The 19,771-nt window shown below is 42.6% G+C and overlaps 1 protein-coding gene across 6 annotated transcripts in view; it reads left to right on the plus strand.

Annotated features, from left to right (window-relative positions):
- pnpla3 (patatin-like phospholipase domain containing 3) overlaps positions 1-19,771 on the plus strand; it is a 153,657-nt gene that overhangs the window by 120,911 nt on the left and 12,975 nt on the right. For 4 of the 6 annotated variants that reach the window (XM_072484518.1, XM_072484519.1, XM_072484522.1 and 1 more), the window contains 4 exons: positions 5,474-5,706; positions 8,809-8,874; positions 16,112-16,321; positions 19,644-19,704. In XM_072484518.1, coding sequence (XP_072340619.1) covers positions 5,474-5,706; positions 8,809-8,874; positions 16,112-16,321; positions 19,644-19,704 — 570 coding nt within the window. Of the gene's footprint in view, positions 1-4,410; positions 4,479-5,473; positions 5,707-8,808; positions 8,875-16,111; positions 16,322-19,643; positions 19,705-19,771 lie in introns of those variants that run through there. The other 2 variants (XM_072484520.1, XM_072484521.1) reach the window with 2 other exon arrangements.

A 19,771-nucleotide genomic window follows, 5' to 3' on the forward strand; every position in this document is an offset into this window, starting at 1 on the left:
TTTGCGAAATATCTGCAATCGCATCATTGAATTAATCGGCAACCTTATTAACAACTTGGGTTGGGATGAATTGGCTGACTTATTCTCCCAACAATTCGGAACCCTGAGATGTGTTCTGCATATGCCATAGGGAAAGGGGATGTTCAGTGTTTTTTTTTCTTTGCACGTGTGTGCCTTTCAGTAAATCTTGAGGATGGCTAATGTCTGCATGCTTCCTGTTATTTACCAATTGGATTGAGACGCTATAAGCTAAATAGTGCAGAGGGTGTAAAGTACTTACTCTCTTTACTATATTAACATCAGCTGGGACCAATGTTAGGTATGAAAAGGTCGTGATTCTCAGTATCAATTTGGTAGCGACCTACAGTTTCTGCCCCCGGGATGTGATGTGTTCTATCATCAGGACACTGAAGCGGTGGGGCCACAGTGGGCTTGGGCTGACCTGAGTTTCAGCGCGTTGTGTTATTGGCCGCTGTTGTGTGAGCTGACTCAGCTGAGCGAGTTAAATGTTCTCTTGCTAACGCGGTTACTGCCGGCCATTGACCTCCACAGTGACCCCGGGTTAGCGCCTCTGCAAGAACCACCAATTTTGTGAAATTCCCAAAGGAGCCCACCCGACCATCCGCGAATTGTACCGTCAAAACTAAACTTCGACATTCCAGTGCGATTTTCTACATTTTTGTTTATTGAAGAGACACTCCTTCAAATTTGAAGCTCTCTCTGGGGGTATGATTGGCGAAGATGCCAGTTTGGGCAACTGTAGCGAACGGAACCGAGAAGTTACGGATATCCCTTGGACGTTCACCAAGTAATTTGAACATGAATCACTACATTTTTAAAATCAAACGTTTCTCGAAGTCTCCCCTTACTGGGGATTTCATTTCATTTCATTTTTTCATTTGAAAGTGAAGGTTGAGTAATTTACACAGCTCTTTTTTTTTTTCTCCTCATCACTCCAGCGTCAGAGTGGGCTGCTTGTAATTCCCAGCATTCACATACTGGACTCGACCTAACAGGAGTCCATCGTTTTGTAATTTCTAAAAGGACCCTGGCTGGGCTCCTGTCAGTTTCTTCGCTGATTTCCCAGATTCAGTCTACACACGGAGCTGACTTTTGGCATCTCAGCCGAGCTGACAGTGAGGCAATGAATCCAGAAGTGCCTAAATCAAAAGAGGAGATGCTGTTCCTCAAGCTTGCATTCAGCTTCACTACAATGTCGCAGAGGTCAAGAGCAGACTCGTCTGTGTAACAGCAAGGTGGAGAATTAAAATGGCAAGCCATCAGAAGCTCAGGGTCATGCGTGCGGACTTGGTGAAGGTGTTCCACAGAATGGTTACCCAATCTGCATTTGGTCATACCGATGTAAATCAAGCACCATATTTGGTGCTTAAAAGTGTTGCACCTATCGCTTCTCGGCCTTTTGGCTAAGATGAGCATGAGATCAGGTATGATGCCTGGATCTGGTATGTCTCTTTTGTGGGGACCATGAATCAGATTCAATTTGAATTGTTTTTTGGAGCAGGCAAGGAGCTAGATTAGGGGTTTGTCCCTGTCCACACTCTTGAGCTCTGGCTTTGTAACTTTGATAAAGTAATAAAAATAAAGTGCGGCACCTAAGCCACTGCTTCAACTGGAAGGAATGTTTGGAGGCTTGGTCGGTGAAGAGAGGAGGTAGTAAAATGGCAGGTGTTACGCTGTTGAAAGGGGTCAAGGTGTTAGGATTGAGTAGACCAGGATGTCACAGAGGGAGTGGTCCCTTTCCCTTTAAATTACTAACAGGAGAGAAGAGGGGGAAGAGATGTTTGATAATGGTATCATGCTGTGGCAAGAGAGGCAGAGGATGATCTGTTGGATGCAGAAGCTGGTCGGGTGGAAGGCGAAGACAAGGGAGACCCTATAGCAGTTCTGGGAGGGAGAAGGGATTTGAGAAGAGCGGAAAGTTCCTTCTTCACAACCCAAATTACAAATGCTGCTTAATATGGTTGTGTAATTTTACCTGTGCACGGCTATTAAAAAAAGTCAATCTCCGATGTCGTACAAAATTCTGTTCTTGCAAGAATTGCTCTTATCCGCAGGAGTTTAGAATATAAAGTGACTTGATTGAAACATCGAAGATATGGAGGGGTCTTGATAGGGTGGATGTGGAAAGGAATCTTCCTCTTGTGGGAGAATCTAGAACTAGGGGGTCACTGTTTAAAAATAAGGGGTCCCCCATTTAAGACAGAATTGAGAATGTTTTTCCTTGCGGGGCGCTTCCGGAATTTTCTTTGCGATGCACTTCCTGAAAAGGTGGTGGAAACTGAAGGCAGAGCTGAATAGATTTACGATAAACTGGGGAGGAGAAAGAGGTGCGAAAAGTTATCAGGGGTGGTGGGAAGTTTAAAGCCGGCTCGAGGGGCCAAGTGGCTTATTCCTAATTTCACAGAATCATGATGCAGAAATGGTCCTTCGCCCATCACATCTGCACCATTGCATGAAAGGCACCTGATCTGCCAATCCTAATCCCATTTGTCAGCACTCGGCCCATAGCCTCGAATGTTAAAACGTGCCAAGTGCTCATCCAGATACCTTTTAAGGGACGCGAAGCAACCCGCCTCTACCACCCTCCCAGGCAGTGCATTCCAGACCGTCACCACCCTCTGGGTAGGAGTGTTTTTCCTCAAGTCCCCCCTGAACCTCCGCACCCCTCACAACCAACAATTTGGACATTCAAACAAAATGTTTCCCGTTAAGTAGTCCGTATATTTTTGACCACTTGTTCCAATATTTGTCAATTTCTCTCCGGAAGCCAGCATATTAATCGGAGTTTAATTTGCCATTCAATTTCACTGGATTGAAATCAGTAGGGGGGTCCTGGTCAATGCCCTTCTAACTAGCCCAGGGCACAACGACCGATATTACAATGAGTCCAACTTAGCACCACAACCCTACCCCCTCCAAACCTCTGTACACTTGGGCTAGCTTTGTCCTGTTTCAACACTACACTGAATCAAATGGAATTCCCATTAAATTATAGTCACTCCCAAAATGTTCGCCCACTGATGCCCCCTACACCTTCATTTCCTCAAAACTAAATCCAAAATCGTCCTTCCTCTTTTTGTACTTACTGGATTCTTTATGCTGGCGTTGAATGTTCTTGAGCTATCTTGGTTAAAAAGTCCTTGTGAAGACCAGAAGCTGGAAAGTTGGGAGAACCTGTTCTGAAAAATTATTTGGTAAATGTGGCAAGTACAGGAATAAAGAGCTCATTAGAAATGTACATTTTGTATAGGCCCTATTTCACACTTTCCTCCTACTGTATGCTATTAGCTAAATTAAGATCCTTTTTTGAGTTAATTGGAAATGCAATGCGATCAGCTTCCTCACTGTTTTTAAATGTGCATTTGTTTGGTGCTTAACACTGCTGTGGTTTGTTACAGCCTGGCTGTGACTGACCTAAAAACCTGTTCCAAGATCCGTACTAATGTGCCATTTCAGACAAGGCAGTATTTATTAGGTGATTAACCACCAGTGAACAAATGCCTTGTGTCTGTGAATTTCCCAGATAATTAATGTTGCTGAAACATCAGTTTTTCTTTGCCGGGGTGAGGAACAATAAATAAATTGTTTGAAATATTAAATAAAACCATTTGGTATTTAATGGGAACATTCCAAACACACACTGTTGCATTCACTGTTCACAAAATATTTGGAATCTTGCTGTAGCTTTTGGTGATGTTCAGTTTAAGCCTGTTTATTCTGGTTGCTGGTGTGCTTGAAGACTATTTCTGCTTGTGCAATCAAAGTCGAGCCACTGCTCAAACTACACACTAGCAGTGAATGTAACTAACTTTGGAGCTGGTGAGGCAGACTCCTAATGTAACACACACACAGCTTCAGCATGGGGCCCCAGCCAATTTGTGGGAGGGGGAGCATACAGAGAGGTGACCGCTGTAGCGGGAACACCAATCAGATCCTTGGTAACTCTTAAGTTTGCTGAGAGCCTGCAGGCAATACAGAACAACATCAGGCTCTGATTGGTGGACTCCCCTTTAGTGCGGGAAAGCAGTTTGCCAGACATTGAAGTGGTGGAGACTCGAAGCAATTTGGTCACTGATCTTCAAAATTGGTGCGAAGTGTCTGAACTTTCATTGAGTAAGGGTGCAAAGTGGCAGCCTGGTTTCTGGCATTGGGTCCAGCAGGCAGCCTGAGGCAAAATTGAGATAATTGACCTAACATCGGGTGACGGGCCTGCAAAGCCTTCAGCGAGGTGAGGAGGTGGCATTGGCCAAAAGCGTCAACATACATGTGGTACGCTGATGATATAGCACTACTTGCAGAATAGGAAGCAGCCATGGAAAATATCATAAATTAAATCTATCCGTTTAGAATATGGATTGATTATGAACACCAGAAAGACAAAAAACAATGGTATTTGGAAGAAACATATTAAAGAAACTAGAGCGATGATTGAAATGGATCGTGTCACACTGGAACAAGTAAGTAATTTGTACATCTTTAGGATAAATGATAACAGAAGATATTAGATACTACGCAGAAGTCTGAGGAAGGATTGAGATAGCCAGAATTAATGCAAAGTGGAGATCGACTAGGCATAGTTGGATGATGGATTACAGAGCAGTTGAGATCAGCTACAGTGCACATATGAGGATGACAGTAGATTACCCGGCATGAGTAGCTACAAGCAGCAGCAATGGAAATGTGAAGTGGCCCATTTTAATGGGAAGAATTAGGAGAGGCAACATAAATTCATGCGTATAATTTTCAAAAGGAGGGTTGGGACATGGGGACATGAAGGTGTAAATGTCAAATCTTTGAAGGTAACAGGCTGGATACGTTGAGAGGACTTTTTTAATAGATGTATGGCGTTCAAAAACAAGGAAGTCCTGCAAACTGAATTATTGTACAGTATAAAAATGTTGATAGCCACACTTCAGGAACAAGCTATGTTATAGTTTGTAGATCTCTTCTGCAATCATGTTTGAGGGACTTTATTGATGTGGAGAGCTTTGGAGAAGATGAGGTTCTCCTGGAGCAGAGAACATTAAGAGGAGATTGAAAGATTCCAAAATCATGAATGGTTTGATTAAGTAAATAAAGAATAACTGTTTTCAGTGGCAGAAAGATCAGTAATCAATTTAATGTGATTGGCAAAACAAGCAGAGGCGCATTGAGAAATAGGTTTGGTTTTACATTGTGGGCTCGAATGTGTTTCCTGAAATGCGATGAAAGCATTTTCAATAGTGGCTTTCAAAAGAGAATTGGATAAATATGGAGGGATAAAATTGAAAGGGTTTGGGGGAAACAACAGGCGAGTGGAACTAATTGGATAGCTCTTTCAGAGAGCTGGTACAAGCATGATGGGTTGAATGGTTTCCTTTTGTGCTGCGTTGCTCTGATTCAATAATCTATTATTTATTTGTGCATTGAGAGCCCGCAATTCTTTAATATGCTCATTGTTTCATATTTCAAGATAATTGTTGCGCTGATGTCATGAAAGTAGCTAAAGAAGCCAGAAAAAGAAACCTGGGACCTCTGCATCCATCCTTCAACTTAGTAAAAATAATACGAAATGGGCTTTTCCGGAATCTTCCAGAAAATGCACACCAGCTAGCCACAGGCAGGCTCTGCATTTCTCTTACCCGAGTACCTGATGGTGAGAATGTGCTGGTATCGGAGTTCAACTCCAAGGAAGAACTCATCCAGGTAAGACGAGAAAGCGCCTCATAAACTGGATTGAAAGTTATATCTCTATTAGGACCATGCAAGGGAATGTTGCAGGAATGCAGTTGAGACTGAGGCTGGGATTCTCTGCTCCTGTTTGGTGGCAAGAGCGTGAAATATCGCAAGAATGCCGAAATGTTGACTTAAATGCAAGAGCAAGACGTGATTGTCTCTCCCTCACCCCCAGCGGCAGGCCATTTTTATCCCCTTTCGTAGGTCAAGAACCTTATTGTAATAAGTTAACATCCCGCCCATATCAAAATCGTATCCATAGAGGCGTGATGTCAGGATGGGGCAATGTACAACTGGTTTCAAAAGCACCCACCGAGAGAGCAGTGCTCTGAGAGGGGCTCAAGAGTGAGCGCAGCACTCCGGGAGTGGCTCTACATCTTTGGGGGAAGTGGGGTGGCAGGGGATGCATAATGTTTCCTGGGTCTGACGGCCATGACTTCAAGGTGAAATGTGTGCAAGGATGACCTTCAAATATGGCGCCTGGATCAATGAAGTGCTGGGGTGTTGGCGGCGTGGGTGAGTCTGAGACCACCAGCCAGCGGTACAGCATGGAGCCCATGCCTGCCATTTTTCCGACTAAGTGCCAGACAATATGGCGGGAAAAAGCCACCATTGCCGTTGTTCAATGCTGCTTTTCCTGCAAGACATCGGACTTTGCCGAAATCAGAGGCACATCGGCCTTGAGTCTGTGAATTGCTGAATTCCTTTGCACAAGGGGATGGGGGAACATAGAACATTACAGCGCAGTACAGGCCTTTTGGCCCTTGATGTTGCGCCGACCTGTGAAACCACTCTAAAGCCCACCTACACTATTCCCTTATCGTCCATCTGACTATCCAATGACCATTTGAATGCCCTTAGTGTTGGCGAGTCCACTACTGTTGCAGGCAGGGCATTCCACGCCCTTACTACTCTCTGAGTAAAGAACCTACCTCTGACATCTGACCTATATCTATCTCCCCTCAATTTAAAGCTATGTCCCCTCGTGCTAGACATCACATTCTCTCTCACTGTCCACCCTATCCAATCCTCTGATCATCTTGTATGCCTCAATTAAATCACCTCTTAACCTCCTTAACCTTCTCTCTAATGAAAACAGCCTCAAGTCCCTCAGCCTTTCCTCATAAGATCTTCCCTCCATACCAGGCAACATTCTGGTAAATCTCCTCTGCACTCTTTCCAATGCTTCCACATCCTTTCTATGATGAGGCGACCAGAATTGCACGCAATACTCCAAATGCGGCCGCACCAGAGTTTTGTACAGCTGTAACATGACCTCATGGCTCCGAAACTCAATCCCTCTAGCAATAAAAGCTAACACACCATACGCCTTCTTAATAACCCTCTCAACCTGGGTGGCAACTTTCAGGGATCTATATACTTGGACACTGAGATCTCTCTGCTCATCCACACTACCAAGAATCTTACCATTAGCCCAGTACTCTGTCTTCCTGTTATTCCTTCCAAAATGAATCACCTCACACTTTTCTGCATTAAACTGCATTTGCCACCTCTCAGCCCAGCGCTGCAGTTTATCTATGTCCCTCTGTAACTTGTAACATCCTTCCGCACTGTCCACAACTCCACTGACTTTGGTGTCATCTGCAAATTTACTCACCCATCCTCCAGGTCATTTAGAAAAATGACAAACAGCAGTGGGCCCAAAAGGGAGGGCCTTTCTCTTGAATGCTTCTGACACTTTTCACTGACCCAGATTTGGCTGTGGTAATGACAACGTAACTGTCAGCATTCACTATCATTACTGCACTGAAACCAATTGCAACCTCCGACATGCACAATGCAGAAGTTGCTGTTACTGAGTGCTTGCCCCTCCCTAAAGTGTGGTGTAGAGGTTCCCAAAGACTATTATCTCCCTTGTAATCATGAATTAACAAAAATATCTTTATAACGCTATTCATGTTTCTGTAAAAACCCTGGGGAAAAATTCAACCTTGTTGAATGAGGTAAAACTGCATTTTTAACTGTGTATTCATAATTGCTGCTTTATGCCCCCACTGGCCCTCAAAAGTTAATTTTCTAATGCTGTAATGCGAAGTTCCTCAACAATGAAAGATTCCATATGTTTCAAACTATTTAAAAGTTTGCTTACGTTATTTTAGCTTCATCCCAATACAATACATTTATTTTACTCTTTGAAAATTAAAGTTACAAGTGAAGGATTTTCAGCACTTTTAACTTCCTAGTTTGTTGTGTACATATATTTCAGTTTGATTGATTGCTTGGCGACATCACTGCTGCTGCACAGAAATGACATCCCCTTGATTTGGTAGCAGATTCAAATTTCTGTGGGCAAATGGGAAACTTCTGTCAGAGATTCCCAGATATTTCTGGGCAACTTTCTTTTGAGGTCAATGGTGAATATCCTTGCTTCATAGCTGACTTAAGACTGGAAAATCTGGACCAATATTAAAGGTAGTGCTGGAACTCAGTCACTAGTGAGTTGATTTTGTTTGAAGGATGTCTCGTTCCATTATAGGCACATCAATTTCAAGACAACAGCTTTGACAAAGGGTCATCCAGACTCAACGTTAGCTCCCTTTTCTCTCCACAGATGCTGTCAGACCTGCTGAGATTGTCCAGCATTTTCTGTTTTTGTTTCCTATTCCAGCATCCGCAGTAATTTGCTTTTATCTATTTCACTACTCCCGGTATTGTTAAATGCCAGTTTCACATGAAAAGTTGACTCATTAAAAATGCTTGCAAGGTAACAAAAGCTCTAACAAAAAGTAACTTTTTGTTAGAGTTGATGCAATCATTTGGATCTTTGCTATCTGATTGATCAAGTGTCCTTCCTTGCAGTCTATCTTAGAATTTCAGGAGTATCTTTAAGATTGGTTGTGTTCAAATGGTCAACCCAAAGATAGCTGCATGAAGTAAAGGAATTTCCTTTTCTCTTTTCCCCTTCCCATCCTTGGGTCCATCGATCATAATGTAGGCCTGATTGCTGCATTTAATTCCACAGCTCAAGTTGCTTTCTGGTCTGTTTCTAACAACAAACAATGCACTAAAATGTGTCCGCAACAAAGTTAATCCTCTGTTTCTTCTTCTCAGGCTCTGATCTGCAGTGCCTTTGTTCCAATTTACTGTGGGCTCATTCCACCGTCTTTCCGAGGAGTGGTAAGTCTCTTTAGCATTTTTGGGGTGTGAATTAAAGCTCTCTTTAACCTGAAAGGGAGGGTCAAACGAACAATCACATGTCAGGAATTGAATGTGGGTGAATTGAAATGTCTGATTTAAGAATGCTTCCCGGTGCAATTTGTATTGAAATCCTTTGTTTAAAGAATAACTCAAAAGGATTTTGATCAGCTGGTACAAAGTTAAATGAAACTGGCATTTGTAATTTTCCCAATTGGGATAACAATTTTTCTGATTGGTCAATGTGGTTGGCGTCTGTCTGTCTGTCTGAAGAGATGATGGACTGTGCCCAGGGTTTATGCCAAGGTCAACATAACAAAAAGTGTCTCAAAACTTCCTTCTGTGTTTCTGGTGAAAAACTCTGGAAAATAGTGGCAACTGGGAGAACTCTTCTGAGGAATCCTTACCTTTTGGTAGTTTTTCCAGTATCAAATTACTAATTGTGCTACAGACAAGGTGCTTCCTTCCAGAAAATCGGACAGCAAAAGGCCAAATATGACCTGGCATAGGCCCCTTGAAGCACTGGAGCCCTGGAAATGACTTCTTGACCAGCCACTGGTTCTGAAGAAAATAAATCTTATCCTTTTTAGAGAAAGTGGAAAGTCCCAGTATAGTGTCATCTCAAGCACCATTTGATTTTTCTTTATCAACCTTGCCGATAAAACCCACACATTCCCTCAAGCATGGGTTTTAATCCCCAAAAGCAAAGCATTTGATTTGTCATTACATGCCCTATGATTATTCTGCTCCCAACTTGCTACTTGTGCTGCTAGAAATGTGATTTTAGGAATGGTCCTTGAAGCTTGTCGCTTCCAATATAAGACGCTTTGAAATTCAATTTTTCTCTTTTTGGAGTGATGTTGAGTTGGTGGGGGAGGATCAAAGAATAGGATAGCATGAATACAAAGGAGTTAATAAGATTCATGGTTAGTGCATAAAAAAGTCGCTGAACTCTACAATTATATGGGCAGCAGGGTAGCACAGTGGTTAGCACTGTTGCTTCACAGTGCTGGGACCCAGGTTCGATTCCCGGCTTGGGTCACTGTGCGGAGGCTACAGGTTCTCCCCATGTCTGCGTGGGTTTCCTCCGTGTGCTCCGGTTTCCTCCCACATGTCCCGAAAGATGTGCTGTTAGGTGATTTGGACATTCTGAATTCTCCCTCAGTGCACCCGAACAGGCGCCAGAGTGTGGCGAAAGGAGGATTTTCACAGTAACCTCATTGCAGTGTTAATGTAAGCCTACTTGTGACACTAATAAAGATTATTATTATTATTATACTCTCCAAAACCAGTCAGTCTTAGATGGTGTACTACCGTTGACCGCGAATAACTGAAACTAGGTAATAACAAAAATGCACATATCCAAAGTCACACAAGTCACAGGCAAAGCATAGTTAAAAGGGGCTTCTTGTGCTTCTATTGTTTGCCATTTGTGTGTTTTGCATGTTCATGCTTGTTGCTACCACAATGTGTCTTTAACCCGTATATGGTGGACAAATGACTGCGAGTCGACTTTGTTTCAATCAAATAGTATTTATACACACGCTTACAAATACTAAGTTACAGTTAATCAATCACGCCATCCAACACAAGTTATTCTACAGAGTACTAAGAGTTCATACTAGACCTTAAACTTAACTTTAGAGTGACTAGCAAGATATTGGCCTTTATTTGTGTGCTGAATCCTGTGTAGTCCTCAATGTTCGGTCCTTGGTCTGGTCTGGCTCTGGTCTTCTTTCTGTTGGTGGGTGATGGTGAAGATCATCATTGTTTCTGCTTCAAAGAGAGATTCTAAGGTGGTGCAGCACCTTTTGACCTGCTTGGATTTCGTGCCCTTTTGGGTGGTCTCTGGGTCATTGCCAATCAATTGATCAAGTCCAATCAGTGGCTGCCACATCAATTTTGGGGTGGGCACTCAGTGGCCATGCCTGCAAGTGTTGGGAGCAGGTAGGCTCTTCCAAACAAAGAGTTTAGGTGCCGCTGTGTCTGGTAAACAAGTATGATTGACAGGATAGTTCTATTGTTTCTGGAGATGGCCCCTTTCTTGTGTATTGTAAATGAAGTCCAGGCTGCAGCTTGCTCATCAATGTTTATTTGCGCTGCACCCTGCATGTCCTTAAACTTGGCCAATTCTCCCAGCATCCTATGCAGGACACCATCTTAGGTGGCCGTTCGGCTACATGCTCTTGTAATCGACTAGTATTTTTTCTAGAATACAAGTAGAGTGTGACCAGGTCACGTGAGTGACTGGGTTTGCAAGTTATCATTATAAGAATGTGATCTTCGTAGGTTATGTGGTTTGAAGATGGAGGCATTTTATTTGAAATAAAAACAGAAAATGCTAGATAAACAGCGAGTCTGGCAGCATCTGTGGAGAGTAAAACATATGACCCTTCTCCAGAACTGAAGCAAGGTGGTAGAAATATACAGTTGGAAAGGGGGCGGAGGAGGTGGGGCACAATAGAAGACCAGGGAGAGATCAGGGTAAAGGAGATGTGGATAAATTTAACATGGACATTTATTTTAGTTTATTTATTTCTCTCAAACCTAATGTTCAATACTGCCTTTATAGAGAAATGGATGATTACTGAAAGCCCATAAAACATTTTATAAAGAGTGCTAAAAGTTGGTATTGTCTTTGAGAGTTAATGGTTGGACATGAGCAATTGCGAATATTGGAAAGTTAAAACCAGATAAATCAAATCTGTGCTCAGCTTTTAAAAGCTGAGGGAGGAGAGAAGAAGACTGATGGAGATCAGGAATTCTACGTTTCTGAGAACCATTGGGAAATTCAATGCCAGGAATGCAATGAGCTTGGAATTCTACAAGGAAAGCTGTAGCATCGGTGAGCATGAAACAGATTCACCCTAAGGGCAATGTGCAGTGCAAAGTTCTGAATGCAATTGAGCTGACTTTATCTTGGAACTGGAACAGGCACACAAATGGGTGCAGAATCTAAAGTTGCTTCTGTTTTCGGTTTTGAATTTTCTGGTGGGAGCCTGCAAGAATCGTGCAGCAGGATCTCTTGGTCACAGTGGTTGGATGATGCAATTAAATGGACTTTTATTACTCCGCATACCAGCCAGATTTACTTCCTAGTCAATCTCTCAAAAGAGGAGGTGCCAATTCTGAACTGGGTGCTTCCTTCAAGTGCTATGCTATTACTCATTAACTGGGGACTTAGTAATATGGAAGGATGACATGGAGCAGATTGTTTTCGTCATGGTTATGATGCAGGCTAGTGAAGGAATTGATTGAAGGGGCACTTACAGTGGGATCTTTCTTTTCCATCCTTTCAACAAATTGGCAGCTTGGCAAAGAACTGACCCAAATGATGGGAAGATCCAGTCTCGGTCGATCTTGAATTTTTGAAGCTTGTCTATGGGAGCAACAGGTAGACAATATCAGAAGTTGTAAAATATTGGATTCTAATGGTGAAAATGTTTGAACACTATTTATGTCCGTTCCTATATCAAATAGGCACAAAATCTAACCCAATCTAGAATGGATTATGACTGCACCTTAGCAACAATTGCATTTTTGTATGAAAGCATTGAGGACTCAACTACTTTAATTCCGAGGATTCAAGTCACAAGTTCAATCCTATTAGCAGGCTGTAAGAAAGACTAAGGCAAAACTGTTGGTAGTTAAAAACATTATCAGGATTAGATCCCTGGTTCTGCCTCTGTATCCAGGCTAATCAGCAGCATTCAAAGTGGTGCCTTTGGGTTTGTGTGTGTGTGGATTAATGAAAGCTTTTTTGTTTCTTTGTGAAAGATGTTGGAACTTAAATTTTGTGTGGTTAAAGGAAATAAAATACCCACTACATTTGATGTGTCTGTGCAGGTCAAGAATTGTTCTGTGCATGTCAAAAATATGGGCAGAAGCTAACTGTTGGGAAGCCCAACAGGTTACCAAATTAGTGAGGTTATGGATACTGAACTGTACGATCTCATTCGGGGAAAACAACTACTATGCAGGACTTCAATCCTTCAGGAATTCATTGTGAGGACGATTGTGGTATCAGGAGCAATATTTACTACTTGGATGTATTTTTTAAATATAAATTTGAGTACCCAATTATTTTTGTTTCCAATTAAGGGGCAATTCAGGGTGGCCATTTTGGGTTGTGGGGGTGAAACCCACGGGGAGAATGTGCAAACTCCACACCGGGGCTGGGATCGAAACTGGGTCCTCAGCGCCTAAGGCAGCAGCGCTAACCACTATGCCACCGTGTCTCCCTTACTACTTGGATGTAGACATTTGTTTTTTGGTTCATGAACAAGGTTTTGGAAATCCAATTCCGGTATTCAACTTCATTTACAAAGCCCTTGATGCGAATGCAGCCTAGAGTGGGACGTGAACTAACACCCAGACATGGAATTACAAATGGCAATTAACATTTATAGTACATAATTTCTAAATAATGACCACTGCAGACTAGAGAAAGTCCAGCTACTTCCTTGTTGACATGCAAGGCCACCAGTATTGCTAAGTGTCCTCCTCCCAATCCCTTGGTGGTCACCCTTGACCAGAAATTGAACTGGAACAGCAATTTCATATAATCCCAACAGTACAGACGGAGGCCATTCAGCCCATTGAGTCTGCACCAACCCTGTGAAATATCCCACCAGACCCACTCCCCCACCCAATCTTCGTAATTCCATACCCACACTTAATCTACACATCTTTGAGCAAAGAGGGGCAATTTACCATGGCCAATCTACCTAACCTGCACATCTTGGGGGACTGTGCTGGGAAACCGGAGAAACAAGAGGAAACCCAAGCAGTCACAGGGAAAACACGCAAACCCCACAGTCACCCAAGGTGGGGAATTGAACCCGGATCCCTGGTGCTGTGAGGCAGCAGTGCTAACCACTCTGCCGCATGTACTAACGAGAGCAAAGCAAAGGTTTGGTTCTCTGAACTATTGACTTCAATCCTAAGTCTCGGGTGCGATGGAATATCACTAATCATCTGGATTGGTGCTTAAAACTGACGCTATTTAGTTTGGGGGCCCTGACACCAGTTTCAGTATTGACCACTGGCTCACTGGTTGCACTCTGTAAAATTTCCAGGGTGTATTGCAGTCATTCAACAAACCCACTTTAAAAGCATCTCACTTTCCTGTGAATCTTTTAAACCTCCCAAGGACAAGATCAACAATGCCATTGGAACATCTACATCTCCCTAGTCCCACTCCATTCTGTCTGACTTGGATACATGTCAGTCGGTCAGAGTTCTATAACTTGTGATGGAACACATGATTTGGGGAATTTAGCGATCCAAAAGGGTGGCTCATAATTATCTTTGGGCCGACATTGGGTACAGAGAGATCTAAATAGAGAGCTTGTCCTCATAAACAATATGAAAATTGGTGCAAAATGCCAGGTGATTAGATTAGAAGAGCAAGGGGTGGTGAGCATTGGTGAGATATTTATAGGCCACCAAACTGTAGTGGTAATGTATTGAATGTATAAATCCGGAAAGCTCTAGGTTCACGTGACTAAAATAATCGTGGGGGGGGGGGGGGGGAGGGAACTTCAATCTACATATACACTGGGTAAACCTAATTGGCACTTAATGCTGTGGAGGATGAAATCCTGGAATTTATACAAAATTCTCTAAAACAGTTTGTTAAGGAACCAATTCGGGAATTGGGCTATTTTCGATCTAGTATTATGCAATGAGGAAGGGCTAATTAATAATCTCATCGTAAAGGAGCCCGAAGGAAAGCGTCACAACCTGACATTTTCCTAGATAATAGTATTAATGGGGAAACCAGTGACCAAAAGTAATTTAGAAAAGATTCTGGGGTTAATTTTGATGAATCCCAAAAATGTCAAATTAAATGGGATATTAAATTGCATAAAAACGGCAAGCCAGAGTATGACATAGGGAACTATCCTGTGAGTGCATAAAGCATTCGGCAAGTTCCAATTGAAATGTTGCAGCCATTTAACTTCCAGAACAACTTTTCCACTTTCTTCTCCACACACAGGCACACACCTTTCCCCTTTTTAATATTTAGTAAGAAAAGATAGCATGCAACTTCAGGTTTTTTTATTCATTCATGGGATGTGAGCATTATTGTTGCCCATTCCTACCTGCCCTTAAAAGTTATTTTCAAAGTGTGACTTCAGTGACCACAGACAATTCTGAGACGAGCCGATAATGGAAACTAATTTATTATGAAATTATAGTATATACAATACACTCCATATCCCAGCTGGGTCAGAGGTGTTGGTAGCAAAACTTACCGACCATTATATTACAGATTTTTAGTGTCCATGAACTCCCCTCTCCTCAGCGGGCGAGCTCATACTCCACAAAACTTGCGGGGAGGCTAATACTTGTACCCCGTAGGTCTCGTGCAGGTCATAACTGCGACTTACCCTGCATATGTCAAGGGTTAGAAATGAATTTTGCCAACTTTTGGGTGCTGCACTGTTCACATTATATATCCATCAACCTCTGAGGGACAGAAGCCTTGTCTCCCAGAATATTTTCACTCTAATCCTGGTGATTTTAGTTAAGAAGTTTGGTACATTACATATCCTGAAAGTACTTTACTTGAACAATTATTACTGGTGCAAATTTGCATTAAGAATTTTAACTACTTAATTTTCCAATGCCAATACCTTTTTGTTTGTAAGGCAACAAAAACGCTTCTTGCCAAAAACAACCCAGTATAAGATATGTAGGGCTGGTTCCTCTGCCCCGCCGCATCACATTTCCGTTTCACCCCGCCGACAGAATGCTCTGTCAAGCTGGCCGGTCAATGGGGGTTTCCATTGTGGGGCAGCCCCACGCCGTCGGGAAACCCCTGGGCTGCCGGCAAAATGGAGCATCCCGCTGGCGGAGAATCCAGCCTCGTAGTCCCTTATTAAAAGATAAGTGCTCTAAGTGAAGTACGAGCATAGAGAGGCCAAGTTAGCATGCAAGTTTGATATCCAAAGAACTGCTGAATCACCTTGGATTTATAATTTTTCATTTATTTCCCTCACACGGCACAAACGTTTAGCTATGCAAATCTGCTCAGTGTTTTAGTTTTGTCTTCTTTAAAAACAAATTTAACATTTTACTTTTTTAAACAGTAATTATTTTGCAATTGCGACTTGGAAGGGAATTATGGTTTTAAAAGACATTCTCAGTTGGAACTGGAAGCTCTGCCCTCCACTCTGACTTATGTTTAAAATTAACCCCCTTATTTTGTTAGCGCTATGTAGATGGAGGGATCAGCAACAACTTGCCTCTGTATGAATTGAAGAATACAATTACTGTTTCTCCATTCTCTGGAGAAAGCGATATCTGTCCTCGAGACAACCCCAGCAACTTCCATGAACTGCGAGTTACCAACACCAGCATTCAGTTCAGCCTGGGAAATCTGTATCGACTGACTCGAGCACTCTTCCCTCCAGAACCAAAGGTATATGGTTGAAATTTATTTTTTTGAGTATCCAATTTTTTTTCCATGAAGGGGAAATATACCGTGGTCAATTCACCTACCTTGCACATCTTTTTAGGTTGTGGGGGTGAGATGCACACAGACACTGAGAGAATGTACAAACTCCATACGGACAGTGACCCGGGGCCGGGATTGAACCCGGGTCCTCAGCGCCGAGAGGCAGCAGTATTAACCACTGTGCTGCCTGGTTGAAATTTAAAACTATTTCATATATTGAAGTTTTAAAAATGATTTATTAAGTTAAAAATATTAGCCACTATTTGTTAGTGGGTTCTTTTTGGACATGAATACTCGCACCTGTGTTTCAAAAATTGCCGTAAAAACAAAACTAAACCTGGCCTTTCTGAATTTTCCCACTCTTTTGGTTATGGAAAATCCTTCAGATTAGTTATTATTTATTATGGCTTTTCAGCATATTCAAATATTCTGACTACTCCATCTCGGGTTGTACACTTCCTGTTCGCAACTCTTTTATTTCCTGTTGTTGTGATTTTAGGATCCTTGGAGCGAGGTGGGGGAAGGGCAAGATTGCAGTAAAGGAAGCTGAAGTTTCCTTATTGGGCTCTGGGCACTATCCCTGGGACACTGTCTGTATGGAGTTTGCATATTCTGCTCGTGTCTGCGTGGGTCTCACCCCAACAACCCAAAAATGTGCAGTGTAAGTGGATTGGCCACGCAAAAATTGCCCCTTCATTAGAAAAATTGGGGGGGAAAAATAGGAGACCCCTTTATTTTTTTAGTTGTATTCCCTAGTTCTGGTCTCTCCCAGAAGGGTAAATATGCTTTCAGCTTCCACCCTGTCAAGAACTTATAGATTTCAATGAAACCACCTCTCACTCTTTTCAACTCCAATGGACACCGGCCCTGCCCAACCTTTCCTCATAATAATAATAAGAAATACCTGGGTCCAAGAAATAAGACCGGCTAATGTTTTGGGTCTGGGTCCTTTGTCGGGACATTAATCTATATTCTCTCTTTTACAATTGCTGCTGCACAAGATGCATACTTCCAGCATTTTCTATGTTTAATTTAAAATTTCAGCATTTTCTTCATTCCATGTGACCTTCTTTACGAAAGTGTATTCTAGTTTAACGGAATAATGAAAAACACATGACCAGCTTGTAAATAGATACTTGAAACATGCAGTTGGTTCTTGTGTAGTGCTTAAATTTCTACTGCTACTTTTATCTATGCTTGAAATATATTGCATCTATTTGCTTTCTTGGAATAAGACAAAATATCTATGCATAGTTGGAGATTTATGCAGCCAGTCTTTTTTACAAAAAGACTTCAGACGCAATTAGGCGCAGCAGTAGGCCATTTCGGGTATAGGCTCAACATCGAGGGCCGAAGGGCCTGTACTGCAATGTTCTATGTTTCTATGTTAAAGTGCAGGAAGCAACTCAAAAAAGCAGAAGGAAAATCCCAAGATATTTCATAATTGTATCAAAGGGAAGAAGATAACCAGGGAAAGAGTAGGGACCAAGGGGGTAATCTGTGCCTCAAGCCGTATGATATTGGTAGGGTGTCAAACAGGTACTTCACATCTGTCTTCACTTTGGAGGAGAATGTGGACGCAGCGGGACTGAGGTTTTTGAGCAGTTTGACATAGGGATGAGGAGGTACTGAAGGTTCTGGGAGGCTTAAAGTACACAAATCCCCAGTTGCATCCCAGGCTGCTGTGGGAGGAAATTACAGGGGCTCTGACTCAAATTTTTACTTCCTCTCTAGCCACATGGGAGGTACCAGAGGACTGGAAGATGGCTAATGTGGTTCCACTTTTCAAGAAGAGTGGTAGAGATAAGCCAGGGAATTACAGACCAGAGAGTCTCGCATCGGTAGTAGGAAACTATTGGAGAAAATTCTGAAGGACAGAGTCAATCTTCACTAGGGAAAGTCAGCATGGCTTTGTCAGAGGAAGGTGATACCTATCAAATTTGATTGAAATCCTTTGAGGAGGTGACCAGGTGTGCAGGTGAGGATAATGTAGTTGATATAGTTTATATGGATTTCAGCAAAGCCTTTGAAAAGGCCCCACATGGGAGACTGATAAAGAAGGTAAAAGCACATGGGATCCAGGGTGATGTGGCAAATTGGATCCAAAATTGTCTTTGTGATAGGAGACAGAGGGTGGTGGTAGAAGACTGTTTATGTAACTGGAAGCTGGTGTCCAGCGGTGTAGGATGGTAAGTAGGTTTGCAGATGGCACTAAGATTTGTTAGGTGGCTGACAGTGAAGAAGGTGGTCTTGGGTTACAAGAGGATGTAGACAGATTGGCCAGATGGAATTTAACTCCTGAAAACCTGTGAGCTGATGCACTTTGGAAGGAGTAACACGACAAGGGAGTATTCAATGAATGGCAATGTTAGGAAGCTCAGAGGAATGCACTGCTGCCTCACGGTGCCGAGGTCCCAGGTTCGATCCCGGCTCTGGGTCACTGTCCATGCGGCATTTGCACATTCTCCCTGTGTCTGCGTGGGTTTCACCCCCACAAGATGTGCAGGGTAGGTGGGTTGGCTATGCTAAATTTGCCCCTTAATTGGGAAAATTAATTGGATACTCCTTTTTATCTATTAAACAAAAAGCTCAGAGGAACAAAGGGATCTTTGGGTGCTTGACCACAGGTCCCTGAAGGCAGCTGGCCAGATTAATAGGCTAGTTAAGGCATATGAGACACCTGTCTTTATCAGTTGTGGCATAGATTGTAAGAGCAGGGAGGTTATGTTAGAGCAGTACAGGGCTTTGGTTAGGCCACAGCTGGAGTTCAGTTCAGGTCAGGTCACCATGCTATAGTAAGGATGTGATTTCACGAGAGCGTCCATAGGATGGAGCATTTTAGCTATGAAGAGAGGTTGGATAAGCTCAGGTTGTTTTCTTTGGAGCAGAGAATGCTGAGAGGGGACCCGATTTGAGGTTGTATAAGAGGTGCTTGGATAGGGTGGATAGAAATTAGTTGTTCCCGGAGTTGATGGGTCAATAACAAGGGGGCATAATTTTAAGGTGAAAGGCAGGAGGTTTAGAGGGAATTTGAGGAAAAATGTTTTCGTCCAGAGGGTGGTGGGTATCTGGAATGCACTGACTGGAAGGGCAGTTAAGGCAGGAAACCTCAATTTTTAAAAAGTACTTGGATGCGCACTTGAAATGTTATAGCATTCAAGGTTAAGGCCCAAGTGTTGGCAAGTGGGATTAGCGCAGATTTTGTTTTTCTTTTTTGCTTGTACAGGCTTGATGGGCCAAAGCGCCTCTACTGAACCATACAATTCTGATTCTAACGTATTTTTAGGTGCTTGGTGAAATGTGCCATCAAGGTTATGGAGATGCACTTCGATTCCTCAAAGGAAATAGTAAGTCTTGAATTTTTGTTGTTGCAGGGTTTAAATCTGAAGTAAGTTTAAAAAATAGTGTTAATCT

This window comes from Scyliorhinus torazame, chromosome 19, assembly GCF_047496885.1.
Source record: "Scyliorhinus torazame isolate Kashiwa2021f chromosome 19, sScyTor2.1, whole genome shotgun sequence".
Taxonomy (NCBI): domain Eukaryota; kingdom Metazoa; phylum Chordata; class Chondrichthyes; order Carcharhiniformes; family Scyliorhinidae; genus Scyliorhinus; species Scyliorhinus torazame.